This window comes from Podarcis raffonei, chromosome 10, assembly GCF_027172205.1.
Source record: "Podarcis raffonei isolate rPodRaf1 chromosome 10, rPodRaf1.pri, whole genome shotgun sequence".
Classification (NCBI taxonomy): Eukaryota; Metazoa; Chordata; class Lepidosauria; order Squamata; family Lacertidae; genus Podarcis; species Podarcis raffonei.
The window spans coordinates 43,031,147-43,055,620 of NC_070611.1; the positions used below are offsets into that span (position 1 = coordinate 43,031,147).

Sequence of the window (24,474 nt, forward strand, 5' to 3'; positions counted from 1 at the left end):
AACTGCTCAACTGCAAGGTATCAATGTTATCAGTATCTATTTTGTTCGTCCACAACTGCACCAAGGCACCAGCTCAAAAAGTCATTGCCTCTGCCGATTCCAGTAAAACAGAGAAATGAAGCTGGACGTCAGATGGCAGGGACAGGCACACAATGCCCTCTGTATGCTAATGACCCTGCCCAGCAGCAATCAATAGACAAATATAAAACAGTGAATTACATCCCTAGCTCTCTATTTCCTATCTTAGTTCCCTGAGATAAGTACCTTCTTAATAGCATTAGTGCACTCCTAAGCTTGTTTACCTAGGAATACGTTCCATTAGGTTCAATGGGGCTTCATAATAAGCAAGTTTGTTTAGTTTTGCAGTCAAGTGTCCAAGCATTATATAGTAAAAATAAGATATGAAGCCCTTCCTAATAGCTGATCTCTTTCTTTTTCCTTAGAGGTTTCATGGAGCCTAAGTGTGATTTTTGCAACCAGTTCAAATCATGTGTTTTTTAGGGGCAGGGGTCCAACTGCTATTTGTCAGGGCCAAATGGGAAACATGGTGGTTAAGAGTGTGAGACTAATTTTGATTCACAGTTTTTACTGAATTGTTGCTTTGCCACATGCTCACGTTCACACAAAAAACGAGCAAGTTTGCTTGAACTTTGGTTACCAAACTGACTGTTTCAACATTGATTTATTGGGAGGGGGACCCAGAGTTTCCATTTTTAATTAGAATTAATAAAACCAAACACAGCTGGACATTGTACTGCATGCTCATTTTTATTTTTCACTTGAGATGCTTTTGAAGTAGGCTGCTCTTCCCTTTCAAAAGTTGGTTGCTCTTCCCTTCCAAAAGTAGGCCGCTCTTCCCTTTCAAAAGTAGGTTGCTCTTCGGTTCCAAAAGTAGATTGCTCTTCCCTTCCAAAAGTTGGGTGCTCTTCCTCGCTTCCGAAAGTAGGGTGCTCTTTCTTTCTCTGTTATCTTCCAAAGGTAGGGTATCTTCTACAGCACCAGTTGTAGACGGTAATTGGCCACAAACCACTGGCTGTATTGGCTGTACTGTTGGACGAAGCCTATTGGACAGCTGTACCTACAATTGAAAGAGTCAGAATTTCATATATATAAGAAAATTCTAGTTCTCTTGCAAAGTCCAGTGCCAACTATGCTTAAGAGCACTAGTTTCAATGGGATTAGGTATAAAAGCTGTGGTTGAAATGCATGACCTTGCTCCAGTAAATGCAGTGTGTGTGAAAATAAGAAGAGCCTGCTGGATTGGGCCTGCTCTCACAACAGCCAATCAGATGCCTATGGAAAGCACACAAGCAGGATTTTGGTGGAATACCATTATCCCCTCCTGCCATTTCCAGCAGATGGTATTCAGAACCAAACCTCAAACTGTGAAGGTGGAACATGTACATCAGGATTAGTAGACACTGGTGGCCTTATCCATGAAATTGTATGGATCCTCTCTTAAATCCACTGAGGTTGGTAGTTATCACTGCCTCTTATGGGAGAGAATTCTATAGTTTATGCTGAATGAAGAAAACCTTTCTTTGCTCTATCCTGAATCTTTAAACATTCAGCTTAATTGAGGCCAATGAAGTTCTAGTGTTATGAGAGAAGAAACTTTTTTTAATACATCTTAATATGTCACCTCTTATTTGCCTTTTCTCTAAACACCACCACCTCATCCTGCAACCTTTAGTCACAGGGGAGTCACTCCACTTTCAGCTGCCCCTTTTCTGAAGCTCTTCCAACTCTACAATATCCTTTCTGATGTGAGGCAACCACAACTGTACATATTATTCCAAATGCAGTTGCACCATAGATTGATACACTGGCATTATGATGTGGGCAGTTTCATTTTCTTTTCTAATGCTCCCTAGCATGGATATTGCCTTTTTCACAGCTGCTGCACACTGGTTCAACCTCTTCATTGAGCTATTACCTCAAGGTCTCATTCTTGGGCAACTGGAGACCCAAGTTTGGGGAACATGGCTCTAGACCATTTATGAACAAGTTAAAAAACAGGTCTCAATGCAAGTCCTTAGAGGATTCTGCTTTCTACATCCCTCCATTGGAATAACTGTCCATTTATGCCTACTCTCTGCTTCCTGTTACTTGAACCAGTTTCTGATTTACAAGAGGACCTCTCTTCTTATTCCACAATGGCTAAATTTACTGAGAAATCTCTGGTTGGATTACTTTCTGAACTAGATCTTGCACATGTTCAAAACCCTTACACCCTACACATTTGACACCTGCTGTTGAATCCTATGTACCCAGGCTTTGAAGAAGGGCAAGGAAGTCCCACCAAGGGTGATGAGGTGACAGGAAGATCTTTAGTTGGAACTGGTACTCCACAAGGAACTTTTGTGCTCCTAGTGCATGCATGCTTGCATAGAATGTCTGAGATTAGGTTGTGAATTTAAATAAGCATACAGCATAGTTAAGATGGATAGACCCTGGGGTTGTCCACACTTCCGCTGGTCCCATGCTTTCTAGGGACCGGTCTGATCTGTTTTGCCTTTGCTGCTTTTCCCTGGAAAACCTCTTTGGCAACAAATGGCAATTAATGGAAAATCTGACTGCCATCCACTCTGATTCAGCACTAAATTGCAGGTTTTCCTTGGAGAAGTGGCGAAGCAAGGATAAGCTATCTGCCTATGAAATACATATGAGAACTTAAAACCTTACTTACCCATTTATTTTTCCAATACCTGAAGTTGGCCATTATGTCCTCTTTGCCATACATAAGCTTGCTTTCCACATGTTGGTCTAATCCCCCTAGAAGATAGTTTATTAACAACACGATCTCTCTCAATACTTTTTATTAAGACTAGTGCAGTTCAGGTACTGATATAACCTGATCATGTACACTCCTAGCCCAGGTGTGGGGAACCTTTGGTCCTCCAGACATTGATGAATTTTAGCATCCTTCAGCCTGAGTAAGCATGGCCAAGGATGATGGGCGTTGTTGGCAAAGTGGCAGCAGCGCAGGTGGCTTCCCAGCCACTCACCAGGAATGTATTGCTGCAAGGAAAGACCTTCACCCTAGTCCTCTCTCAGGACACAGGGAGGAAGGTAGCTGGCTGATGGTTCTGTATCAGCAAAAAGAAAAGAGGCAGAGGAGATGAGGTAATAGAGAGAAAATGCTATTCCTAGGCTGCTGATGAAACAAGAGGGCAGGGATGTGGCAGATTCTACTGTGGGCTGACTCTGTATCACCACCTGCTGCAGAAGGTGCAAGAGATTGGGTGCTGAGTTCCCAGCTGCTTTGAGCAGATCTGGCTCCACAGTGTTCCAAAGAGCAATCTGTGACCAATTTTGATACTGCTCTCTCGGGGAATAAGGTCAGGGATGCAGCTACAACAAAGCTCTTGGTGTGGCGTCTCTCAGTGGAGCGCACACACATGCAAGGAGAGCACAGTGGTCTGCTTCTAAAATGCTTTCCCAATCCTAGTCTTTCTCAGGAACCAGAAGAGGGAGAAAATGGCTGGTGAGAGAGGCCGAGAAAGGGTTGTTCATTTTGTTTTCCTCTTCAGAGAAACAAGATCTGAGGAGAGAAAGAAAAGAGGCATTCCTCCCTCCCCCAGAGACAAAGATCTGAGCAGAGATGTAGGAGGACAGAAGAAAATGGCTGCAGAATTAATGGAGACAATGAGAAAGAAAGGTACAGGCCTGAGTAGAAGAATGCGGAGGACAGCAGTGTTCAAGTAGTCTGCTTCCAAGTGGAGGTGGGAAACAAACTGAGGCCTCAGCTGAGCACTTTCTTTGAAGATACAGAGTTCCCTGCCTCTTAGTGATAGGGCACACTAAACTCACATAGAGACCTCCAACACCCAAGAGAGAATGCTTGGATGCACCCACTAATGTGGATGGCTATCTGGGACCTCTAGATTCTGCATATAATTAGTTGTGCACGACTACACTTCTTCCAGGGCCAATCATTTCTATAGAAAAGGGCCAATAAAAATTGAGCACATATCGTTTGTTAGTATGGACATAGCTGCTCAATGAAGACCTACATTTATAGGGGAAAACGATGGACAGACTAAGGAAGCATGTGTTATACCTTAAATACATATAGCAACAAATCAGAAAGAACTGCAAAATTTTGATGCTTATGTCAAAACCAGAAAAAGGTACCTGTTACTAAACTCATAATTGATCCCACAGTAAATGTGATCAAAGTTCCTAATGGGTTGAAGTATAGATATGACAGTGAGAACCACCAGTAATCTTTTTTGTCAGGTCTGGAATTAAACATATAAAAGATTTAATATTAATTTCATAGAATTATGCAATAATACTATCCACAAACACACTGAGAGGAATTCAACATTGTGCTAAGATTATTGTTCTGCCAGGGCAAGCATTTTGGCTTGCCAGCTGGAATGGTCTCCCTTTCCTGCCCCCATGTGCTGTTCCAGGGGCTCTCCTGATTGTCCCCCTGAGCTGGTTTGTACAATGCAGGTAGAGGAGAGGGGGGAAAGCCTGCAGCTCAAGCCAGTGTCCTTGGGCAGGGTGTCCACTGTTGGGACTCATTAGCTGAATCCTACCCACTATTATTTAAACTGCTAAAGGCTGTACAAACCTCCCGAGAGTAAGTCCCATTGAATTCAATAGGACTTAGTTCTGAGCAGACATACACAGAATTGCAGTTGGTATGCAATCCTAAAGACATAGGGAGGATTATGAAATAGTTTTCTGTTCTGTGGGTAGGTAACCAACACACCTCTTTGATGTTCAAGCATACAGATCGCTGTATTAATGATACTTTGTTTACTTTTTAAGAAACTGAATGATAAGTAAAGCATCCATCATTAGTTACCAGATTTGCCTTACTGTATATATTTCAATATATATAGGAGCATGTACACAATAATGTTTGTGCCAAAAAGAATCCTAAGAGGACCAACAATAACATAAAGGTAAAGGTACCCCTGCCCGTACGGGCCAGTCGTGTCCGACTCTAGGGTTGTGCGCCCATCTCACTTAAGAGGCCGGGGGCCAGCGCTGTCCGCAGACACTTCCGGGTCACGTGGCCAGCGTGACAAGCTGCATCTGGCGAGCCAGCGCAGTACACGGAAATGCCGTTTACCTTCCCGCTAGTAAGCGGTCCCTATTTATCTACTTGCACCCAGGGGTGCTTTCAAACTGCTAGGTTGGCAGGCGCTGGGACCGAGCAACAGGAGCGCACCCCGCCGCGGGGATTCGAACCGCCAACCTGACGATCGGCAAGTCCTAGGCGCTGAGGTTTTACCCACAGCGCCACCCGCGTCCCAACAATAACATAGTAAAGGTCAATAAAAAAATGAAGTTAAAAGAATGTACGAAAACATACTATACTATAAAAAAGCCAAACAATATGAAACATTCAGTGGTATCAAATTTGTCACTGACTTCTTGTACGTACCTTGCAGAAGTTGTAGGATGGAGAGTAGTAGTTAACTGTGTAGTATTGTATTTTGTACAGTTTCTAACTGAAAGGGGCAATGGCAATGTTCTGTGCGGAGGGGCAGGGTGCCTCCGAGACCCAAATCCAATCCACAAAACAATAATAAATCCACAAAGTAGACCTGAAAATGCACCCTAAGAAACAAAGTTACACACAATGAAAGCTAAACAATAACAATAGAGAAAAATCATGTAAAAACCAAAAGGCCCTGGGTCCAGTTCTTTAAAGGAAATTAATGCCACCTACCCAATATTAAACGAGTCTTATAGGCTACTTTTAGGGCACCATTTTTTAAAAGTCCTTGTCCTCAACCCAGCGCTCTGTTGCAGTTCTCCATTTGTTACAATGGAGAAAGCAGACCCAGAAGCAACTACAGAGAAATTCTGTGTGCCTATTTCTGTGTATATGGGACTCTGCATCAGGAAGCCTACTTGTAACTTAGTGAAGAAGTTGAAACTAAGATAGCAACATCATATTGAAAATAAATTCTATTAACCAAAGTTAATAGACCACAAGGCATTTGCTTTTCTCCAAACATTTTTTTCCTGGAGAACTCTTTTCAAGAATAACTAAGAGTTCAAACTGGCTTATTTTTCAAGTTCCCAGTTGTAGAATGCACTCTACTTTTATACTGAAATTAAAGTACTGTTGGTAGCAAGTGCTTCCAGAACATGTGTTTTCACTTGGGCTTATTTGCGTTACTTCAACCTGGGAACTACGCCGCAGTTCTTAAAATTGATCGTAAAGGCCTTTAAGATGTAATAACTAAAGGACTGCTCCTTGTGCAGAGTTATCAGTACAGTTTATTTGAAGTTTTCTACAATGGAAAATGTGTTTTAGATTAAATTCATTGTATCACTTTGCCTTTTATATTTCAGGGTCATTGAGATATAACCAAACCATTGTAGTCAGGACTCTAGGCTACAGCTTTCCCCTTCCCTAATGTATATGTGGTTTCTGCCTCCTTATCCTAGAAGAAGGGAGCCATAGTTTGCTGCTTCCAATGAAATGGCGAATTATGGATAGCATCCAACCAGGGTAAATGGCAGGGCAGGACCACACACAAGGCGTTGAAAGAAAGTGGGTGAGTGCTGGGCTCCCAATTGCTTGTTGACAGAATGCTAAACCATGGCATAGCATTAAGTCTTGTCTGAACAAAGAGTCTGTTTCACTCTGTGTGTGAAGATGCTTGGTAATGACGCAAGGAACTCTCTGAAATGCTAAAATATGAAAGGTGATCACCACTCCATACCCCGCTCCATTTAGGGAGCGTAGGATGAAAGACAAGTACTTACTTTAGAATTTGCGAAAGGCATGAGGATGCCCAAAGAAAATATCCCCAAAAGAGGGCCACCAACGATTCCAAAAAGACTGAATGCAGCCTGAGGGAGGAAAAAGAACAAACTCTGGTAAGTACAGGAAGCATTACTTACTGTTTTTCTCCAGAATAGAAATTTACCTAAATAAAAATACCCATTTTCTGCTAGGGATGCAGGAGGTAAAATGTAGCAATACTTGTATATGGCAGGCCGAAACACTTCATGAGTACTTACTGAGGGAGAATCCTCTGAACAAACGGAGGCCAATAAAATGTTTCATAAATGTGTAAACAGACACCAATATTGTTGGATGGATTTAACCAGAGAAAAGCAGCCCTCAAATGATATTGTGGCAGATGTCCATGTTGCACTATATTCAGTGCCCTGTTAACCATTACCATAGCTCCATGAACCTAATGAGAAAGAATAAGGGTGCATCACCCCAATCTCTAAGTGGTGCGAGATTCCAGAGGTTCCAGGCATATCCTCAGGCTTTGGTTTCCTTGGAATGAGGAGCAGTGGAACCTGTACTGTCTTTATGATATGGTTTATTTCCAAATATACACAACCTGTGCCTACAATGGAGGGGCTCATAGCATTTTCATCCCAGAAGGTCTGGCTTCTCTCATAGCTACAGCCTTGGATTCAAATAGAAATCAAGCATGGCTCTCACTCTTTGCTTCCAGCTCTCACACACCACTCTGCCTACTGTCATTCTCACTACCAGCCAGGTGTGGCCCATTTGGCCTCTGGCACAAAGCAGCCTCCTTTCCTATATTAAAGACCCACACATAAGGCAATTACCAAGGAACTAGCCTGTCTACTTCAACAACGAAATCCCTCAGACTCTCAGCAAAACATGTTAATGTAAATTCCATTCTAGAAAGGAGACTTTCTAGTGTCTGCTTCATTTGTTGAAACCCAGGTTGATCCAGATCACACTGAAACAAGGGCAAAACAATATCCCCTGGAGGGTGTGCCACTAAACCAAAAAGATTATTGTGAACACCACTAGAGCTTCTATGGGAGATCGGCAAGGGTCAGGCATGATTGGTCCTTGTCAAGGATGGACATAGTTTGGTGTCGGAAAAGTTGGACCCACTGAGTAATTGAGAATAATTTCCTAAGATCTTAATTGGGTATATTGGTGGGCACACTGTTACCCCTGGTCATTGCATTGGCAACCCCCAATGGTGTTCATCTCTACAGCAACTACAGGAATGGCTCCTATGCCTGCACATCTTGTGATCCTTGTAATATAGTTTATGAGGTGAATGGTAATGATTCAAGTTGCTTCAATCCCTTTGGGGTAGGTCCATGAGCATCATATACATTTACCTTCCTTTGCCATCAGGGCAAATCTCAACCCTGGCACAAATTAAAGGAAGTCTTTGCTTCCTGTTGGAATGGGCATTGATGGCGGGGGACCTCCAGAGAATCTCCTACCCTAAAGCCTTTCCCCCCTCCAAATTGTACTTTTGAGCCATCAAAGTGGTAGCAAAGATTTATTTATCTCTGAGTCACTTCAAGTACAATGGGGCATGTTCTGCAAAGGTGGGTTAGCTGCCCCTTCTTCCCGTCTGCCTGGCAGCACTACATGTTTGTGTTGCATGTTTTGTTTTATGTAGCGGGACCAGGACAACCTGATCCAATTAAAGATCTGTGCACCTCTCTCACCACTCCCACAGCATAGAATCAGAAAGGACCCAGAATACATTTCAATCTGAAATAATAACTTCTTAGGGAGGTAAACTAGCACCCTGCTATCTAGACAGATTGCTGGTAAACTGGGGAAAAGTCAATAGTTTCAGGACCTTTCTCCAAACTAAATGGGAGCAGATATACTGAAGGATATTGAAAGCATTCCTGCCTCCCTCAGGTTATATGTGATTTTTGCTTTGGGAATCATTGCAGGACAAAGGGAAGTGCAATGGTTTTGTTTCAAACTGAATCAGCATCAATTATATATGTTTAAAAGCTTGTTTTAGGTCTGTTTGAACAAGTGGAATGGCATCCCACTCCATTCTAACAAACTTCATGCACTGGTGAATAAAAACCCCAATGGTATTAACTGCATCCCTACTACAGCAAGTACTTAAAAAAAAATACACTGATAGACAGTACAGTATAAGAATACCAGGGACAATCTACTTGAGCATAGGAAAAAGAGTAAATCAAATTTCTTGGTATACTGTATTTAAATTGATTACTTTTTCAATGACAGTTTCACTAAACATGCACAGGGTCTTGTCGGCAAATTGGGGCAGTCCAAGCAATTTGCGACTTTCTAGGAGAGGAATTGCTCCTTCCCTTTTCTTTCCTTTCATTTACTTTTAAAAAACCAGTAACTCTGCTGGTACCTTTGGCAGCTCAGGACGAGAGCTTGTGTCACCACCATTCTTCCTTCCCAGAGTGCCTTTGGGAAGATAGATGATGGTAGTCACTGAAGCTGCCAGCAGAGCACTAAATTATGAAAATTAACCTTTTGGAAGTGCACACAACAATACAGCAACTTATTTTAAGAAGGATGAGACTTAAAATAGCAGTTAAATGACACCTACCTGTAAAAAGCTAGACATAACAGATGCCACTCCAGCCATGGAAAGGCACACTGAACCATACAGCACCTCTAGTTGGATAAATGTATAAAACGTTTATAGGACAACTTAATTATGCAACTGACTTAAAAGTTTCTCTGTTTGCCAATTATAAAATCACATGTGGCTATTAGGATTTACTCTGAGGAATGCTCAAACCAATAAACTGCCATTTCCTCCCCCCCTTAGCAGAGGACTAATATGAAAATAATTTTCCAAGTGCCTTAAATGATAGATATTAGTTTAAACATTATACAATTAGCACATGAATTTTCTGTTACACCCTATTTGCATGGCTAAAAAAAGCTTACTATGCATGTTTAGCTGAGTATCATTTATGACTAGAGTAAGAAACTCCCTTGTGCAACATCTTCCTAATAAATTTGAAATTGCCATGTTACTCTTGGCCTAAATTCAGTTATGGCCTTAAGCCAGATTGGTTCAGCAACTAGAGATGGACTTGGATCGGGGACACCTAGCTCAAATCCCAGCTCTGCCAGAGGAAAATGGTGGCCTCCCAGTTGTTGTTGGACCCACACCTATTCTAACCTTACCCCATATCTTTTCTAGTATAACTCAGTTGTATTTTATTATTAGCAGGGGTGGAGGATACAGCGTTGTTGTTGTTTTTTCAAGATAGAAGATGTCACATGTAAACTTACTAGTTCCAACGGAAATCCATGCCAAGTTTGTTTCAGAGACTTTGAAATTAGGTTTAATAAGATCTTCTACAGTTACAACAGCTAACGCATTGATGCTGGAAGACATTGTACTAAGGAGTGTAAAATTAAAATATTTTGCATCTTTACTGACAAATATTTAAAATATTTAAATAGTTCAAAAATATTAAAAACTGAATCAAGGGAATTAAACTAATTTGAGGAGCTGCAGAAACAGAGTTTTAATACAGATGACCAACTCACAAAGCAGTAAGGGGTTTTCACCACAAATTTTTTTAGTCATTTATAAGAATAAGAATAGATTATTTATACCCCGCCCATCCAGCTGGGTTTCCCTAGCCACTCTGGGCAGCTCCCAACAGATTAAAAACAGAATAAAACATCAAATGTTAAAAAAAATTCCTAAACAGTTCAGATGTCTTCTAAAAGTCAGATAGTTGTTTATTTCCTTGACATCTGATGGGAGGGCGTTCCACAGGGCGGGCACCACCACCAAGAAGGCCCTCTGCCTGGTTCCCCGTAACCTCACATCTTGCAGTGAGGGAACCGCCAGAAGGCCCTCAGAGATAGACCTCAAGTGTATTGACAAAACCATGGTGAGATTCTACCCCCTTCTACCACGATTCTAATGCTAGTTAAAAGTTTAGAGTCGATTAGTGGAATGGCTTTCCTACATTAACCACTTGGTAAATTTACCATCTGTATTAGCATTCCATGGAAAATGACATCAAGTGTGGAAAACATTTTTGCCAAGCTATAGAGCTGGTATCTTCACTATAGTGCCACTGGCACCACAGCTCTTATGAGGTTATACCAAGTTCCCCACTCAATGTTGGAACTTTTAAGACAGTGCATGCAGTTGTGTTTCAAGGCTAATTTGCCTATCACTGTACACATCAGCACTATGAGTTGTGTACTGAAGTTACCCACTGTACCAGAGGGCGGAGTGATGTCTTCACCTGATGGAATTGCCTGGTTAATATCCCCACCCTGTCTCCAAAATTCCAGGTGAAAAGGAAGCCTTCTCAGATGTACACACTTAGGATTCACCACAGCTTGAATAAGGACACAGTGCTTAAGTTACATTGAAGCTTGAGAGAAAACATACCAAAATACAGTATTTCGCCAGAAACTACAGAATTGCTCTGGTTCCTGGGTAATGCCCACAGTTTAAAAAAATAAATGGTGGGGGTACACTGGATCAGAATAAATGTTAACAGGCCCAGCATACACTTGTTCTCAAAGTTAGCAGCACATGGGGAAGGGAAGGTTTAAGGCATCCTTGCAAGTGTAAATTCCTGAATGTCAGCTTCCGCAACATAGCAATTAGCATTTAAAGCAAAGAGTCCCTTTGCTTCCAATGGGAGTTTTTTTCCTAATGCTAATTGCTGAACCAATTTTTATGGACTTTAAGTCTGTAGGAGTTTAAATCTCCTTCTTTCACATCCTATTACCCTTGATAATATCTGCATGCTCCCCATGTTTTAACATCATACAGTTTCTAATAATGTTAACAACACCTGTGGTGTTAACTAGCCTTTGAAGCATTCTTAGCTTCCTGCTGATTTCCCTTCTTTTCTTGTGAAACATTATGGTTGTGACCTATCATGAAGCTTCCGCATGATACAACAACAGATGATTGAGGGCCAAAATGTGCATTATATTATGTTAATGTATGGTTTGGTGTTGCATTTTATTTATCTATTTATTTCATTAAATTTATACTCCGCTTGATTGTTTAAAAAACCAACAACCTCAAAGTAGTTTACAAAGAAGATAAAACAACAGCAATATTAAAAAATGCAACAATAATTTAAACTTTCAAGAAGTTAAAATAGCAATAGACTCAAAACGGATTAAAACTCACTTCAACATCTATGCATTTTTAACTCTTAAGTAGTAGCTTTAACTTCTAATTTTGCCTGGGCCACTCACAGCGGTAATTTAATGTTAAAACAATAGTGACTGCAAAAATACACCATGTGCTTAACATAGCTTGTCATTTGTTCCGAGAGTCACAGTTTTAGCATAAAAAGATGGGCTAGAACTAATCAGTTACTTTCCAGAATCTAGCTCTAGGATGGCAATTTGCAAATTTACCTTAATGTTCCACTGAAGGTCCCAGCCACAAAAAGTCCCGGAAGTCCTGGAAAGTCTCCCAAAATATCCATCACAAGATATGGCATGATCTAAAAAAAATCCCCCCAAAATTTAGGTTTTAATTTTTTGCTGTCATTTAAATATATAACCTGTGTCTGAATAATATAACTTTAAACATTTTAGTCATGTCATACTATGTTCCATTTAAACTGTAGCTCTCCAACGGAGGCCATGGCTGTGAAGAGAAATATGCTTTGATCTTCTGATGTGTGAGGCATATTGGGTACTCGCTACAGCTGGCATGCACAGGGCTTGGTGCCCAGTACTTATGTCATGAGGGAGCTTATGTTGGGATGTGGAGTGTGAGCTTGTGGGTGGAGATGCCTTGGGACTGGAAAATCTATGTAGGGCTGGCCTACAGACCACCCGTGAGTACTGACTTGATTTCTCTGTGGGCCAAGAAGCCCATTTTCCAAGGGATGTCATCATCCACAGCTGAAAGAAGTGAGGAAGAGATAAAGAGCAGGTGAGCAGCTGCCGCCTATGCCAAACAGGCATGTAAAGAATCTGAAACATCCTGGCCAGAGCCACAAAAAGGAAAAATGTGCAAGAGAACCTCCAGGTTGCAGACAAAAGCTGCAAACCTATGACTCTCCTAAACTGCTCCACTACTTCAACAGAGGGCAGGGGAAAGCTAAATGTTCATGTTAACTCTGGCTGTTGCACTGAATCCAATGAGTTTGACTCAAAAGACATCAGCAGATGCCTTTTGTGCCTATTTTTAAATACCTGCTGAAAACTTTTCCATTTTGCAATTGAGCATGTGTCCTTCCACAATGGTTAATTGAGATCAGTTTTTACCTGTTTTGAACTTTTATGGTTTTATTGTATTTGTTTTTATTGCTGTAAACTGTATTTCTTTATGATGCAGCAGTATACAAATACTTTTATAACTAGTTAACGTATCATTCCTGTATTGTTATAAGTTTGGCTATTATTTAAGTTCAAAATAAAGATTTATTTTCAAATATGTGGCTTCAGTTTATTTTCACACACCACACTTTTTGTTACAGAAAAAATAAAATTATACAACTGCATAAATATAAAATTCTTATTTCCTGATTTCATTATATCTGTCCATTATTTCAAGTAAAATAGCACTTTCCTTTATTCCTATTTGTCATAATATGTTAATAATGTTATCTTTCCAAAAGCCCTACTCAAAACTCAAATAGTTCCATTGGAGATACACAGAGAGTAGATCAAATTCATATTTAAGTATTTCACTCAGTAGTAAACTAAACCTGATCTGGTGCTGACACAAAGCCGGCAGTCCATGGGTCACAATCCTTGTATATAGAGTACATTGCAAATCCACATCCAATTGCAAAACACAGAATTAAGCAGATTCCCACAAGAGTTATATACAGAGATCTGTTTAAAAAAAAAAGTTAGAGAAGAAAGCTAACAAAGCTTTGTTCTTAACAAAATTATTTTAAAATAGAGGAGTACTGCCACATTAATGTATCAAGGTACTCAGACTCCAAGAGCAGCAGAAGATTGTAAGAACACATATCTAGCTAACATCATGCCTCATAAAAAGCCATCGGATGCAAGGGAAATCCTGTGAATTAATGCAAGGAGTTTTTAATTTCAGGGTATACCACCAAGCTTTTGGACAGCTTTGCTGCACAGAGAATAGGTCTACTCATGGCACTCTCTTTCTGATGTGAAAGATGTTTCCTGCATTGGCAACACTACAAATTATTGCTAAGCACAGATCTGGCATTGTTACAGGTGCCACATTCTAGTCATTTCATAGTTCGAATACATCAAACTTTTTTAGTTCCTGTACTTTGGAACTCCCTGTCAGGCAGGTGCCTTTGCTGTACTCTCTGACTCCTGCTTATAGCATATTTTGATCTCTGTTTAGTTATTACAAAATGTATTGTCCTTAACTATCTTATTGATAATTATAATATTTCTAGGGGTTTTACTGCAATCAAGTGGTATATAAATTTTGTCATTTAAATAAATAAGCAAAATATTGATATCTAGTGTTAATTTATCATATTAGCAAAATAGAAATTTAGGTAACTTATTTTCACCAACATGTTTTTTGGGTAAATATGCAATGTAAAAGAAATATGCCCTTTAAAAAGAACAGATTCTCCAAAATGGCAAAGTACTCAGCAATTGCTCCAATTCTGCATGGGTGATCCAATTTTTGAAAATTACCGTATATACTCGAGTATAAGCTGACTTTTTCAGGACATTTTTTATGCTGTAAAAGCCCCCCTCGGCTTATAATCAAGTGAGGCGGGCGGCAGCGGCGGAGGGACGAGCGGCCTGAAAGCAGCCCTTTTGGGCTGCTTGTTCTTCCACCGCCGCTGCCGCCACCACCAGGTTTGTGGTGTGGTGAACCGGCTTATACTCGAGTCAATAAGTTTTCCCAGTTTTTTTGTGCTAAAATTAGATGCCTCGGCTTATATTTGGGTCGGCTTATACTCGAGTATATACGGTAGTTTCTATCTACAAATCACATTTCTCTGTGAAGCTAATGCACAAAAATATGTTGCATGGGGAACCCGTTAGTTGAAAGACAGGTCAGCCATCCTTACAGGCAAGAGCATGTCAGCCTCCTACTGCTGCACTTTAGAATATGTGAATTGCAGTAAGAGATATACAGTGGTACCTCTGATTGCGAACAGGATACGTTCTGGAGGCCCATTTACAACCTGAAGAGAACGCAACCCGCGTCTGCGCGTGTCGAGATTCGCTGCTTCTGCACATGTGCGTGACGTCATTTTGCGCGTCTGCGCATGCGGCAAAACCCGGAAGTAACCCGTTCCGTTACTTCTGGGTCGCTGCAGGACGCAACCTGAAAATGCTCAACCTGAAGCAAACGTAACATGAGGTATGACTGTACAATATGTGGACTTACTTTTTTGCCTCACGTTGCGATCTGCAGGCAAGGTATCGTTGAACTTGACAGTGATTGGTTCCATATACGCTAAGCCAAGTGAAAGTACCACCAACAACTACTGTCCAGAATGTATGCCTTCGCAGAGGGTTTGGGTCAAAGCTAAGAGACAAAATATATGTATTTTTAAAGTATAGGTTTTGACATAAATATAAATCTGAGGAGTTTAGTGAAAGAAAAGGGGGGTTTTAGAACTTTTCAAAAAAGAATCCTCTTCATCCCAGTCTATGCTCTGGGTGACACCCCCAGTACCAAGCTATCAAGCTATAATTTATTATTATTATTATTATTATTATTATTATTATTATTATTATTATTATTTATATGCCACCAATCTGACTGGATTACCCCAGCTACCCTGGGCAGCTTCCAACAAATTAAAACACAGTAAGACATCAAACATTAAAAACTTCCCTATACATGGCTGCCTTCCAATGTCTTCCTAAAGGTGGATGGCAGTATTGTTGGTTAACGGGATATGTCACCCATAGAACATACTACCCTACTGACACTAGGAAATATTTATTCAAGGAGTTTCAGATTGGTAGTAAACTTCCTTGTATCTATGTATGTATACCTCTCATGCTCACTTTATGTGAAACTATCAACTCATTGAGTTGTATCCAACTAAGAGCTCATCCAGACTTCCTTTTGCACTGTGCTTTCCAAAAGGAGGTCTGCACTTTTCAGGTCTGAGTGGTTCTTGTTTTGTCCCAGCACCTTCCCAAGAAACACTTACCATTTATCACTGAAGTGGAACAAAAGGCAATCTGCAGAAAACCCAGTTGCCACTTGTTCTAATTCAACAGCAATGCTTTTTTTCTGGGGGGACACAGCGGTACGGATACCCCTAAACATTTTGTGAATCTAAGTTTGGCCTCATTGAGGGGCAGTATTCCAATATGAGTAGGAAACTGAGAGTACCCCTAAACGTATTTTTTTAGGGGGGAAGCACTGTTCAACAGTAAACAGTGTGTTTCCTTGTGGAAAGTGCCAGGACCAAAAGAAGAAGAAGAAGAAGCAGAAGAAGCAGAAGAAGCAGAAGAAGCAGAAGCAGAAGCAGAAGCAGAAGCAGAAGCAGAAGCAGAAGAAGAAGAAGAAGAAGAAGAAGGTCTTGTACATGGACTTGAAAAGTGAAAACCCATTGCTGGAAAGTGCAGTGCAAAAGGAAATCTGGAGAAGCACTGAGTTGACACCCAGCTGTTTGAAGTTTTTCCAGATGAGTTGGTCATTGGTATGATTATTTTTTACTATTTATGGTATTTTAAGTTTTACTGTACTTGCATATTTTTTTATAAAATATTTATATTTTTAATAAATGGAAGTGTGTCTTTTTTTATATATAAATGAATAAATACTGTATTTTTTGCTCTATAAGACTCACTTTTTCTCCTAAAAAGTAAGGGGAAATGTGTGTGCGTCTTATGGAGCGAATGCAGGCTGCGCAGCTATCCCAGAAGCCTGTTTTCCTCCTCCAAAAACTAGGTTCGTCTTATGGTCTGGTGCGTCTTATAGAGCGAAAAATAAGGTAAATCATACTTGGGAGTAGATCCAATCTAAGTTAGTTAAAGTCCATTGATTTCAATGGGTTTAATCTGAGTATGGCTCAGCCGGATACAACTGTTTATCCATGCTCATGAGATTTTATCAAGGATGCTACTTCTACCGCTGTTGACTCATTGAAACCTAAACACCAAACGTTCCAATGTCTGAGGTATTACACTGCAGCCTAACCAAAAAGACACTTACTCCCATTTTCTTATTCTTCCTCCATCGACAGCATCATCTATAATAGGACCAATTCCTCCTTTAATAATCAGAGCCCGTATAAGCACTGCCAGAAGCGCACATATCATCAGTGTAAACTGGAAAACATCAGTCCAAACTATTGCTTTTAGGCCACCCTATTTGGAAAGAGCAGATACAGTATGTAGTAAAGTAGTTCTACCTATAGTTCTGTAGAATTGCTTCAATTTTTATGCACCAGTTCCTGTGTCCTTGCTCAGTTAAATAATCACAATAATTTTAACAGCATTGACTTTAAATTTAGCTTTAAATTTTAAAGAGAGTTTCTAGCCATAGAAGTGAAGCTGCAGGCAGTCTCCTAGGCCAGAGGTTTTCAACCTTTGAGTCTATGGCTCCCTTGACCAACTACATTATTTCTGCAGCTCCCCTGTGGGGAAATGTGCTCCAAGCCTCAGAAGCCCTGTTATGCCACCCCTTGCCTGCAGAGCCAGCATCCCCTCACCCCTTTTCAAACTCTCCCTTGTGGAGAGTTCCCTCAGCCTCCTCTCTTCTCTCCTCTTCTTGGAAGTCATCTGGGCAGCAGCCACCACCGCCCCTGGTCTCTGAGCCGCCCCGTCCCCACCCCAAAGAGAGGTGCCTCCTCATGCTGCACCCCCGGGGGGCCTGGGAAGAGGATACCCCCAGCCTTAGTAGCCCAACAGAGACTGGCCAAAAGTGAATGTGAGGCCACCATCTTATTCACCCTGGAAGGCAGCAGTAGGTGCCGCTGGGCCTGCATGGTAGAAAGGCTCCCCTCTGGCACTGGATTCTCACCTCCCAGGCAGGCAGGCAGGCATTGCACACAGCAAGCACAAGAAAGGCTAACACAGCTCCTGCCTGCCCGGCTGGCCTCCAACTTGTCTGTCCGTTCCCAACAGCAAGGACTGGTGGACTGGGCTCCCTCACCCACTGCTTGCTTACTCCAAGGCTACCTCAGCTCCAGGAAACCAGCATCTCTTGGCCAGTCCCTGACGCACCATTCGCCTGAGGAGCTTGTAGCCAGGGCTACTGCAACAAACAGCTGTGCTAGCCTTTGGGAGGCAGATTTGTCACAAGTGGGCATCAGAAGGAAGGAGGGAAGGAAAGAGGGACAGAGACCAGTGTTGCCCATGGCACCCCTGACCATCCTTCAAGGCACCCCAGGGTGCTGTGGCACACTGACTGAAAACCACTGTCTTAGGCCATCTTGCCAAGAATGCCTTGCTCGAGAGGACTCCCAGTGCTTGTCAGAGAGAGACAGAAAATTTAAGGATGTCACGGATCATTACAGTTGTCTAAAACCAGTATAAGTATAGATAAGCCCACAAAAGTTCATGGGCTCCTACATTTTTTACTAGCCTGCTAAGAGGATGTGATATCAGGCTATGGTCTGAAAGCATTTGAGACCACCTTGCTGAAGCTGAGCAGGCTTGGGTTTGGTCAGTACCTGGATGGGATTCTCCCTGGGAATCATATAGATGGCCTCATTGATATGAGCCTCCTAGCAGACCAGTCAGTCAGTCAACCAACCAACCAACCAACCAACCAATCAATAAGAGTGTTCTAGCAGACAGAGAGATGTAGCAATCACTGAATTAGAATTCCTTGTTATAGTTACCAGGGTTCTATATGCAGTTATTCTTTATTTTTCACCACATAAATCTTAAATAGAACATTTGTTTATTAAAACAAGTTCTTAACATACCACTGTGCAATAGAAAGTACAGATTACTGCTGTTGAAATAATAGACTCCCACAACTGAACTCCTGTAACTGAAAAAGGGGGGAAAGATACATAACAGAATTAAATTAAATAATGGAAAGATAACAAAAAATAATGCATATGAAAAATCACCACATTTATGAATTTTAAGCTTGCTATTGACAAGGAATATAAATACTTATTCAACAGTAAGCAACAGGTATACTTGGGCACCCAACCTCTGCTTTAAGAAGTCCAATGAAGCAGAGTCCCCCACCTTGCATGGTGGTCTGTTCCACTGTTGCAGTTCTACCATCACGCGCGGGTTGCAATTCGGCACTTCTGTGCATGCACGACCGCCTAAACCCCGAAGTAACCCGTTCCGGTACTTCTGGGTTTTGGCGGTCCGTAACCCAAAAAAACGCAACCTGAAGCGTCTGTAACCCAAGGTATGACTGTATATTGACTTTGGTGTCATACTATTTACACACAGCAGGGCACACATAATTTCACTCATGTTTTTCGTTTAACACCTACAGAAGTCAGCCTACATCTTGCAATATCACATTAAAGATAACAGGTCAAACTTTTCCTTAATTTTTAAAAATGTATTTAACAGTATTTCCACATTACCTTTATTCAAGGCGTGTGATGGAGAAAATAGAACAATTCCAGTGTATATTATCTGAGGAGGTGGAACAAATAAACATCCATGTGAAATATATGGTCTCTCTCAGAATCATTTGTCCTATGCCAGCTTACACTGATTTAAATGTAAAATAGCAACTGTTACTAGATCAATTCATTGAAAAGAGTTAGGTAAATTTTAAACTTCACAGACTCTCATTCAGGCAGAACTGAAGCAAATTATAAAGGTAAACTATGAGAGTAGCTAGAGAGCAGGAAATGTTTCAAAATGAGGTAAATAATAAACCTAAACACCAGCAGAGTCTAGAATCTCAAAAGGTGAAAACCCTTCTCATGGTTCATCTTACAAAACTAAATGAGGACCTGGTATTGGTAGTGACACTGTGATTTTTTTTCTTTTTCAAATGAAAAGCCATTGAAGGAATAAACCCTTCGTATATGACCCACTTAAAGGCCTGCCCAGACTTCTTCTAGAATTCCATTTATTTATTCATAAAATGACTGCCAATGGAAAGTTGAAGCCAATGGAAAGTAGTCCACCCATTATATCTATGTACTGCTATGTTAGCGTTTATAGTAATAATTTGTTGTAACACCATGGTATTAAATTTGGCTCTGTTCAAATACAAACAAACAAATCATCAGACATTTCTTAGCATACTAACTATATGCCTGTCATTTCAGCTACATCAACTAACATGAGACCCAAAAGAGATATCTCATAATGAATGCACTTTTAATGCAGACACTTGAGATTCTTTGCTACAGTATGTATATACATACAGTAAGCAGTGAGCCTCTGTAGAATACCAATGCGCTTTACCTATTTCTCTTCTAGCAATTATTATCTTTATGCCTATACTCCCTTGCAAGCAGCATATTGTATATTGTGAAGGGTTTGAAGAAATCTGTATTCTGATACAATCCTCTACAGCCAAACGGTCCAAATAGATCAGCCCATGGTATTCAGTTTAGGTAAAAAGAGAAACCAAAGTATATTATGGCATTCGTAGGATATTAGGACATAAATGAATGCATTATTCCCTGTCCCACTTCCATCTATTTGTAACAAGAAGGGAACATAACTGAAGTTTGCCTCTTCTCTGAAAAATGTGGTCCTTGGGAAAGTGATAAATAGAGAACTAATTTAAATCTAAAGCAAGGCCAAGCAATCTATACCACACTGCAAAAAGATGTCAAACTGTAGCCAGATATAGCATTCCAATTGATAAATTATCAGCACTAAGGTCAAAGAAACTAGTTGGGAGTAAGAGCAGCTCTGGAAGTGACATTTATATTTAATATTATGTAACTAAACATTATGGTCCAACTATAATTTACAATAGAATAATACAAAAGATCATCATCTTGCACTGTACTTGCCGTTATTATCATAAACATGACTGTTCCAAGCATGCGTATATATTTATTGTATCGAAGCTGCAAGTACTGCAAAAGAGACAAATTATTTTATACAAAACATGCATATTTATACTGAATCTACTTAATATGTAGAAATAGTATTGACACCATTCCTTTAAAATGAAATTAAGTACATATCTCAGAGAATTAGCTGGGTAAATATCAAGAGTTTGTCAATGGAACTTTGTGCAATTAGTGAGATGACTCCTCTGTAGCTATTAGAAGCTGTGGGGAATGAGGGCAATTTAGGTCAGGAAAAGGAAATGAGAGGAAAGGAATAAACATCTTCTTCCCAGAGTATCACCTCTCCATATAAACTTGCTATGTCCAGCTTCCAATTACTTGTTGTTTTTAAGCGGGAGACCCTAATTATAGATCTCCTGAATCATTTTTTGTATGTCTGGGTTTGCTGTTGCCTGATAACACTTGGGCAAAAAAAATGAGAGGCACAAATACAAGATGGGTGACACCTGGCTTGAGAGCAGTACATGTGAAAAGGATCTAGGAGTCTTGGTTGACCACAAACTTGACATGAGCCAACAGTGTGACGCGGCAGCTAAAAAAGCCAATGCAATGCTGGGCTGCATCAATAGGAGTATAGCATCTAGATCAAGGGAAGTAATGTTACGATATTGAAGCAATGCTGCTGCAAAGTCCTAGCATGAAAAGTAAACATGATGGGAATGTTGGGTCTGTCCATGGGAAACAGAGGGACAGTCAATTCACAGTGCGAAGCACCGGAATTAGCTCAGAGTGTAATAGGAGCTCTTCCGTTTATTCCTGTCCGGGAAGTGCAGGAAGTGTTTGTCACTACACTGCTGGAGTTTGAAGAGAACAGTCATGTTTTTTGTAACGCTGCAAAGACAGAAATAAAGGCATGTAAATACATTTCTGTCTATCTCTTTCCCCTGCCTGGGGGCAGGAAAGAGGGGGGGTGTTCTTCTCACGTTTGAGAAGAATCACCTATCGAGACCTTGCCTGCGCTTGCTGGGGAATGCAGCCAGGGAGGTCAACAGGGAATCAAGCCGGGTGCCTGGGACTGTTGCCAGTTTCTCATGATATGGGCTTGAATTTCCCGACAAGTAATAGTGCCACTGTATTCTGCTCTGGTCAGACCTCACCTGGAGTACTGTGTCCAGTTCTGGGCACCACAGTTCAAGAAGGACACTGACAAACTGGAACGTGTCCAGAGGAGGGCAACCAAAATGGTCAAAGGCCTGGAAACGATGCCTTATGAGGAACGGCTAAGGGAGCTGGGCATGTTTAGCCTGGAGAAGAGGAGGTTAAGGGGTGATATGATAGCCATGTTCAAATATATAAAAGGATGTCACATAGAGAAGGGAGAAAGGTTGTTTTCTGGTGCTGCAGAGAAGCGGACACGGAGCAATGGATCCAAACTACAAGAAAGAAGATTCCACCTAAACATTAGGAAGAACTTCCTGATAGTAAGAGCTGTTCGACAGTGGAATTTGCTGCCAAGGAGTGTGGTGGAGTCTCCTTCTTTGGAGGTCTTTAAGCAGAGGCTTGACAACCATATGTCAGGAGTGCTCTGATGGTGTTTCCTGCTTGGCAGGGGGTTGGACTCGATGGCCCTTGTGGTCTCTTCCAACTCTATGATTCTATGATTCTATGATAAGTATGCTTATGTTCTTCTACATATTTTTTCCTGTTTAAATGGCATATATGACTAAGAGAAAAGAAGGGAGAATGCAAGTTGCAGCCTGTTGAAGATTTTCTTCCCCATCCTTACATGAGAGTTTGGAGTGAAAACATTTGAGTATCTCTAGGATGAGGGCTTCAAACAGTTAAATTGCATTCTGCTCGTGCCTGCATGTTGTAGAAGTTAGTGTTGTACTAGAACTGTAGAGACCTGGCCTAATCCACTTCAGAAGGATTATCTAATACAGGGGTTCCCAAACGGGGGTTCATGGACCACCATTCATGTGGTCCAAGGCTTGTCTGTAAAAATGGTTACAGATAATGCAGCATCTAGCATAGTGTATTAAAACTGCTATGAAAGACAGATGCAACAAGCAGCAGCAGTACACCCAGATATTTTGCAATTTTCAGGTGGTCCATAGGGACAAAAATTTGGAAACCACTGATCCCGGAAAACCGGAAATAAGGTACTCTACTCAAAGTTCCTTGGAGGAAAAAGTAGGATATAAAGATAGCAAATAAACACAGGAATAACACAGGTTCTAATATTAATCATTGAATCACTGAATTGTAGAGTTTGAATTGTAGAGACCCCCTGCAATGCAGGAATCTCAGCTAGAGCACTTATATTTCACCATCTGTAATTCTAGTTCCATTTTATTTTCCATTTTATTTTTCTTTACTGAGATTTCAAAAGCTTAGAATCAAAGATTTAACCATAATATGCTCTTCCTTTACTTAAATTGTCTTTTTTAACAAACAAACAAATTTCTAAATTATTGGAAATAAAAATCCAACACCATGGAAAAGGAATGTTACCATTAGCGCGTGACATTTTCCTTAAATATGTAAAAAAAAAAATTTTTTTTTAAGATAACATATGCATTGGGAGCCATTTGCCTGTACTTATTTACATTACTTCTTCTATCTAATATTCTGATCTGTGTTTTTACATTTTTATCTGTACGCTGCCTTGAGTCCTGGTCTGGGGGAAATGCAGGAAAAATGCAGGCTCAATTGAAAGCTGCTCCTTTCCACCCAGGCCCACAGGTAACATTAATGGGGGGAAATGGGCCACAGCTACAAGAATGCGTCTTGCAGGGAACCAGTAGTCTTCAGCCCTAGGAACGGGTTTGGAAAGGCCATGGCAACCTCCTACCTACCTCATAGGTGCTGCCGATATCCAGCCTGTAGTAAATGGGTAGAAACACTTCGGCGCTGATCACCACCATGATGCAATAGGCAATACCGAAGAGTCCCGCAGTGCTCCCAAAGCGGTAGACCTCAGCCGGGGTCTCCAGCATGGTCAACGCAGACGTGAAGCTAGCTGCGAGGGAGAATGCCACAGGCAAACAATTCAGGCTGTGGCTGCCCATCAAATAGTCACTGTGACTTAGATGGGCTTCGCCCATGGCGATAAAGATGCCAATGAACACAGAACCCAACAGCATGGCCGCAAAGACCAGCTGGTCGAGATCCGTGAAGCGGTCGGCAGGGTCTAAGTCGTCAAAGCGGGCTGACATGAGGCCCAAATTGAAGGCAGCAAATATAGACAAGAGGAAGACGGAAGGAAGAAGGAAGGGTCTCGCTACCCTGGGAAGCAATTGCAAAGGAGGCGCTTCTAGGGCTGCATAACCTCACGGATGCCACCAGCCAGGTGCAAAGTCTTTGTCCGCATGCCCATTGCCCCCTTTGCCCTGCTGTTCTCTCCTCAGTCCTAAATCTTTTCTTAAAGCTAAGCCTAACTCTGTGTGGAGAGGCCGTGGGTTTTTTGAAGTTCCTTCATCTTTAATTTAAAAAAGAAAAACAGCCTGTCTTAATTTTGAGGAAAATGGAGGTGCTGCAACCCTGATAACTGCTAGGTATGAAAAAAAATTTGGGGGGGGAGAACTTTGGGGGGGGGGAGAACAGGTTAAGAAAGTGGAGAACTTCAGTGGGGAAATGGTGAAGAAGATGTCCCAGGAGAAGTGAAGCAGCTGCTGCTGACAATGTCTTTGGGGGAAGTGGGGGGGGGAGGCCTGAATAAACAAGGCTTTGCTACAAACAGAAAGACAGGAGAAATAGGAACCCCAATACTTGGAGAGGTAAAGAAGAATGGCTACAGTTCTAGAGGGAATGAAAAGGGGAACCCCAAGGTCAAATGGGTAAAGA

The 24,474-nt window shown here is 41.2% G+C and overlaps 1 protein-coding gene across 2 annotated transcripts; it reads right to left on the reverse strand.

The window, feature by feature from the left end:
* Positions 1-745: 745 nt before the first annotated feature.
* Positions 746-24,203, reverse strand: LOC128421820 (sodium-coupled monocarboxylate transporter 1-like). 2 transcript variants are annotated; one of them, XM_053405049.1, is made up of 15 exons: positions 23,487-24,203; positions 20,626-20,691; positions 19,228-19,279; positions 18,598-18,665; positions 16,878-17,032; positions 15,090-15,230; positions 13,450-13,579; positions 12,146-12,234; positions 10,028-10,137; positions 9,330-9,397; positions 6,745-6,831; positions 5,408-5,583; positions 4,138-4,244; positions 2,690-2,775; positions 746-1,078 (listed from the first exon to the last, which is right to left on the reverse strand). In XM_053405049.1, exons 1-15 carry the CDS (start codon positions 23,844-23,846, stop codon positions 776-778), a joined length of 1,998 nt encoding a protein of 665 aa, XP_053261024.1. In that variant the 5' UTR covers positions 23,847-24,203; the 3' UTR covers positions 746-775. The 2 variants fall into 2 exon arrangements, with proteins under 2 accessions (XP_053261024.1, XP_053261025.1); XM_053405050.1 differs by lacking the exon at positions 20,626-20,691.
* Between the last annotated feature and the right edge of the window lie 271 nt (positions 24,204-24,474).

Excerpts from the sequence above, each read along its gene's own strand:
- LOC128421820 (XM_053405049.1), bottom strand. The coding sequence starts at position 23,846 with ATGTCAGCCCGCTTTGACGACTTAGACCCTGCCGACCGCTTCACGGAT. Across the intron at positions 6,832-9,329 it reads TTATGTCTAGCTTTTTACAG|GCTGCATTCAGTCTTTTTGG; the intron begins GTAGGTGTCATT and ends TTCCTCCCTCAG. Across the intron at positions 4,245-5,407 it reads CATCCTACAACTTCTGCAAG|ACCTGACAAAAAAGATTACT; the intron begins GTACGTACAAGA and ends GTTTAATTCCAG.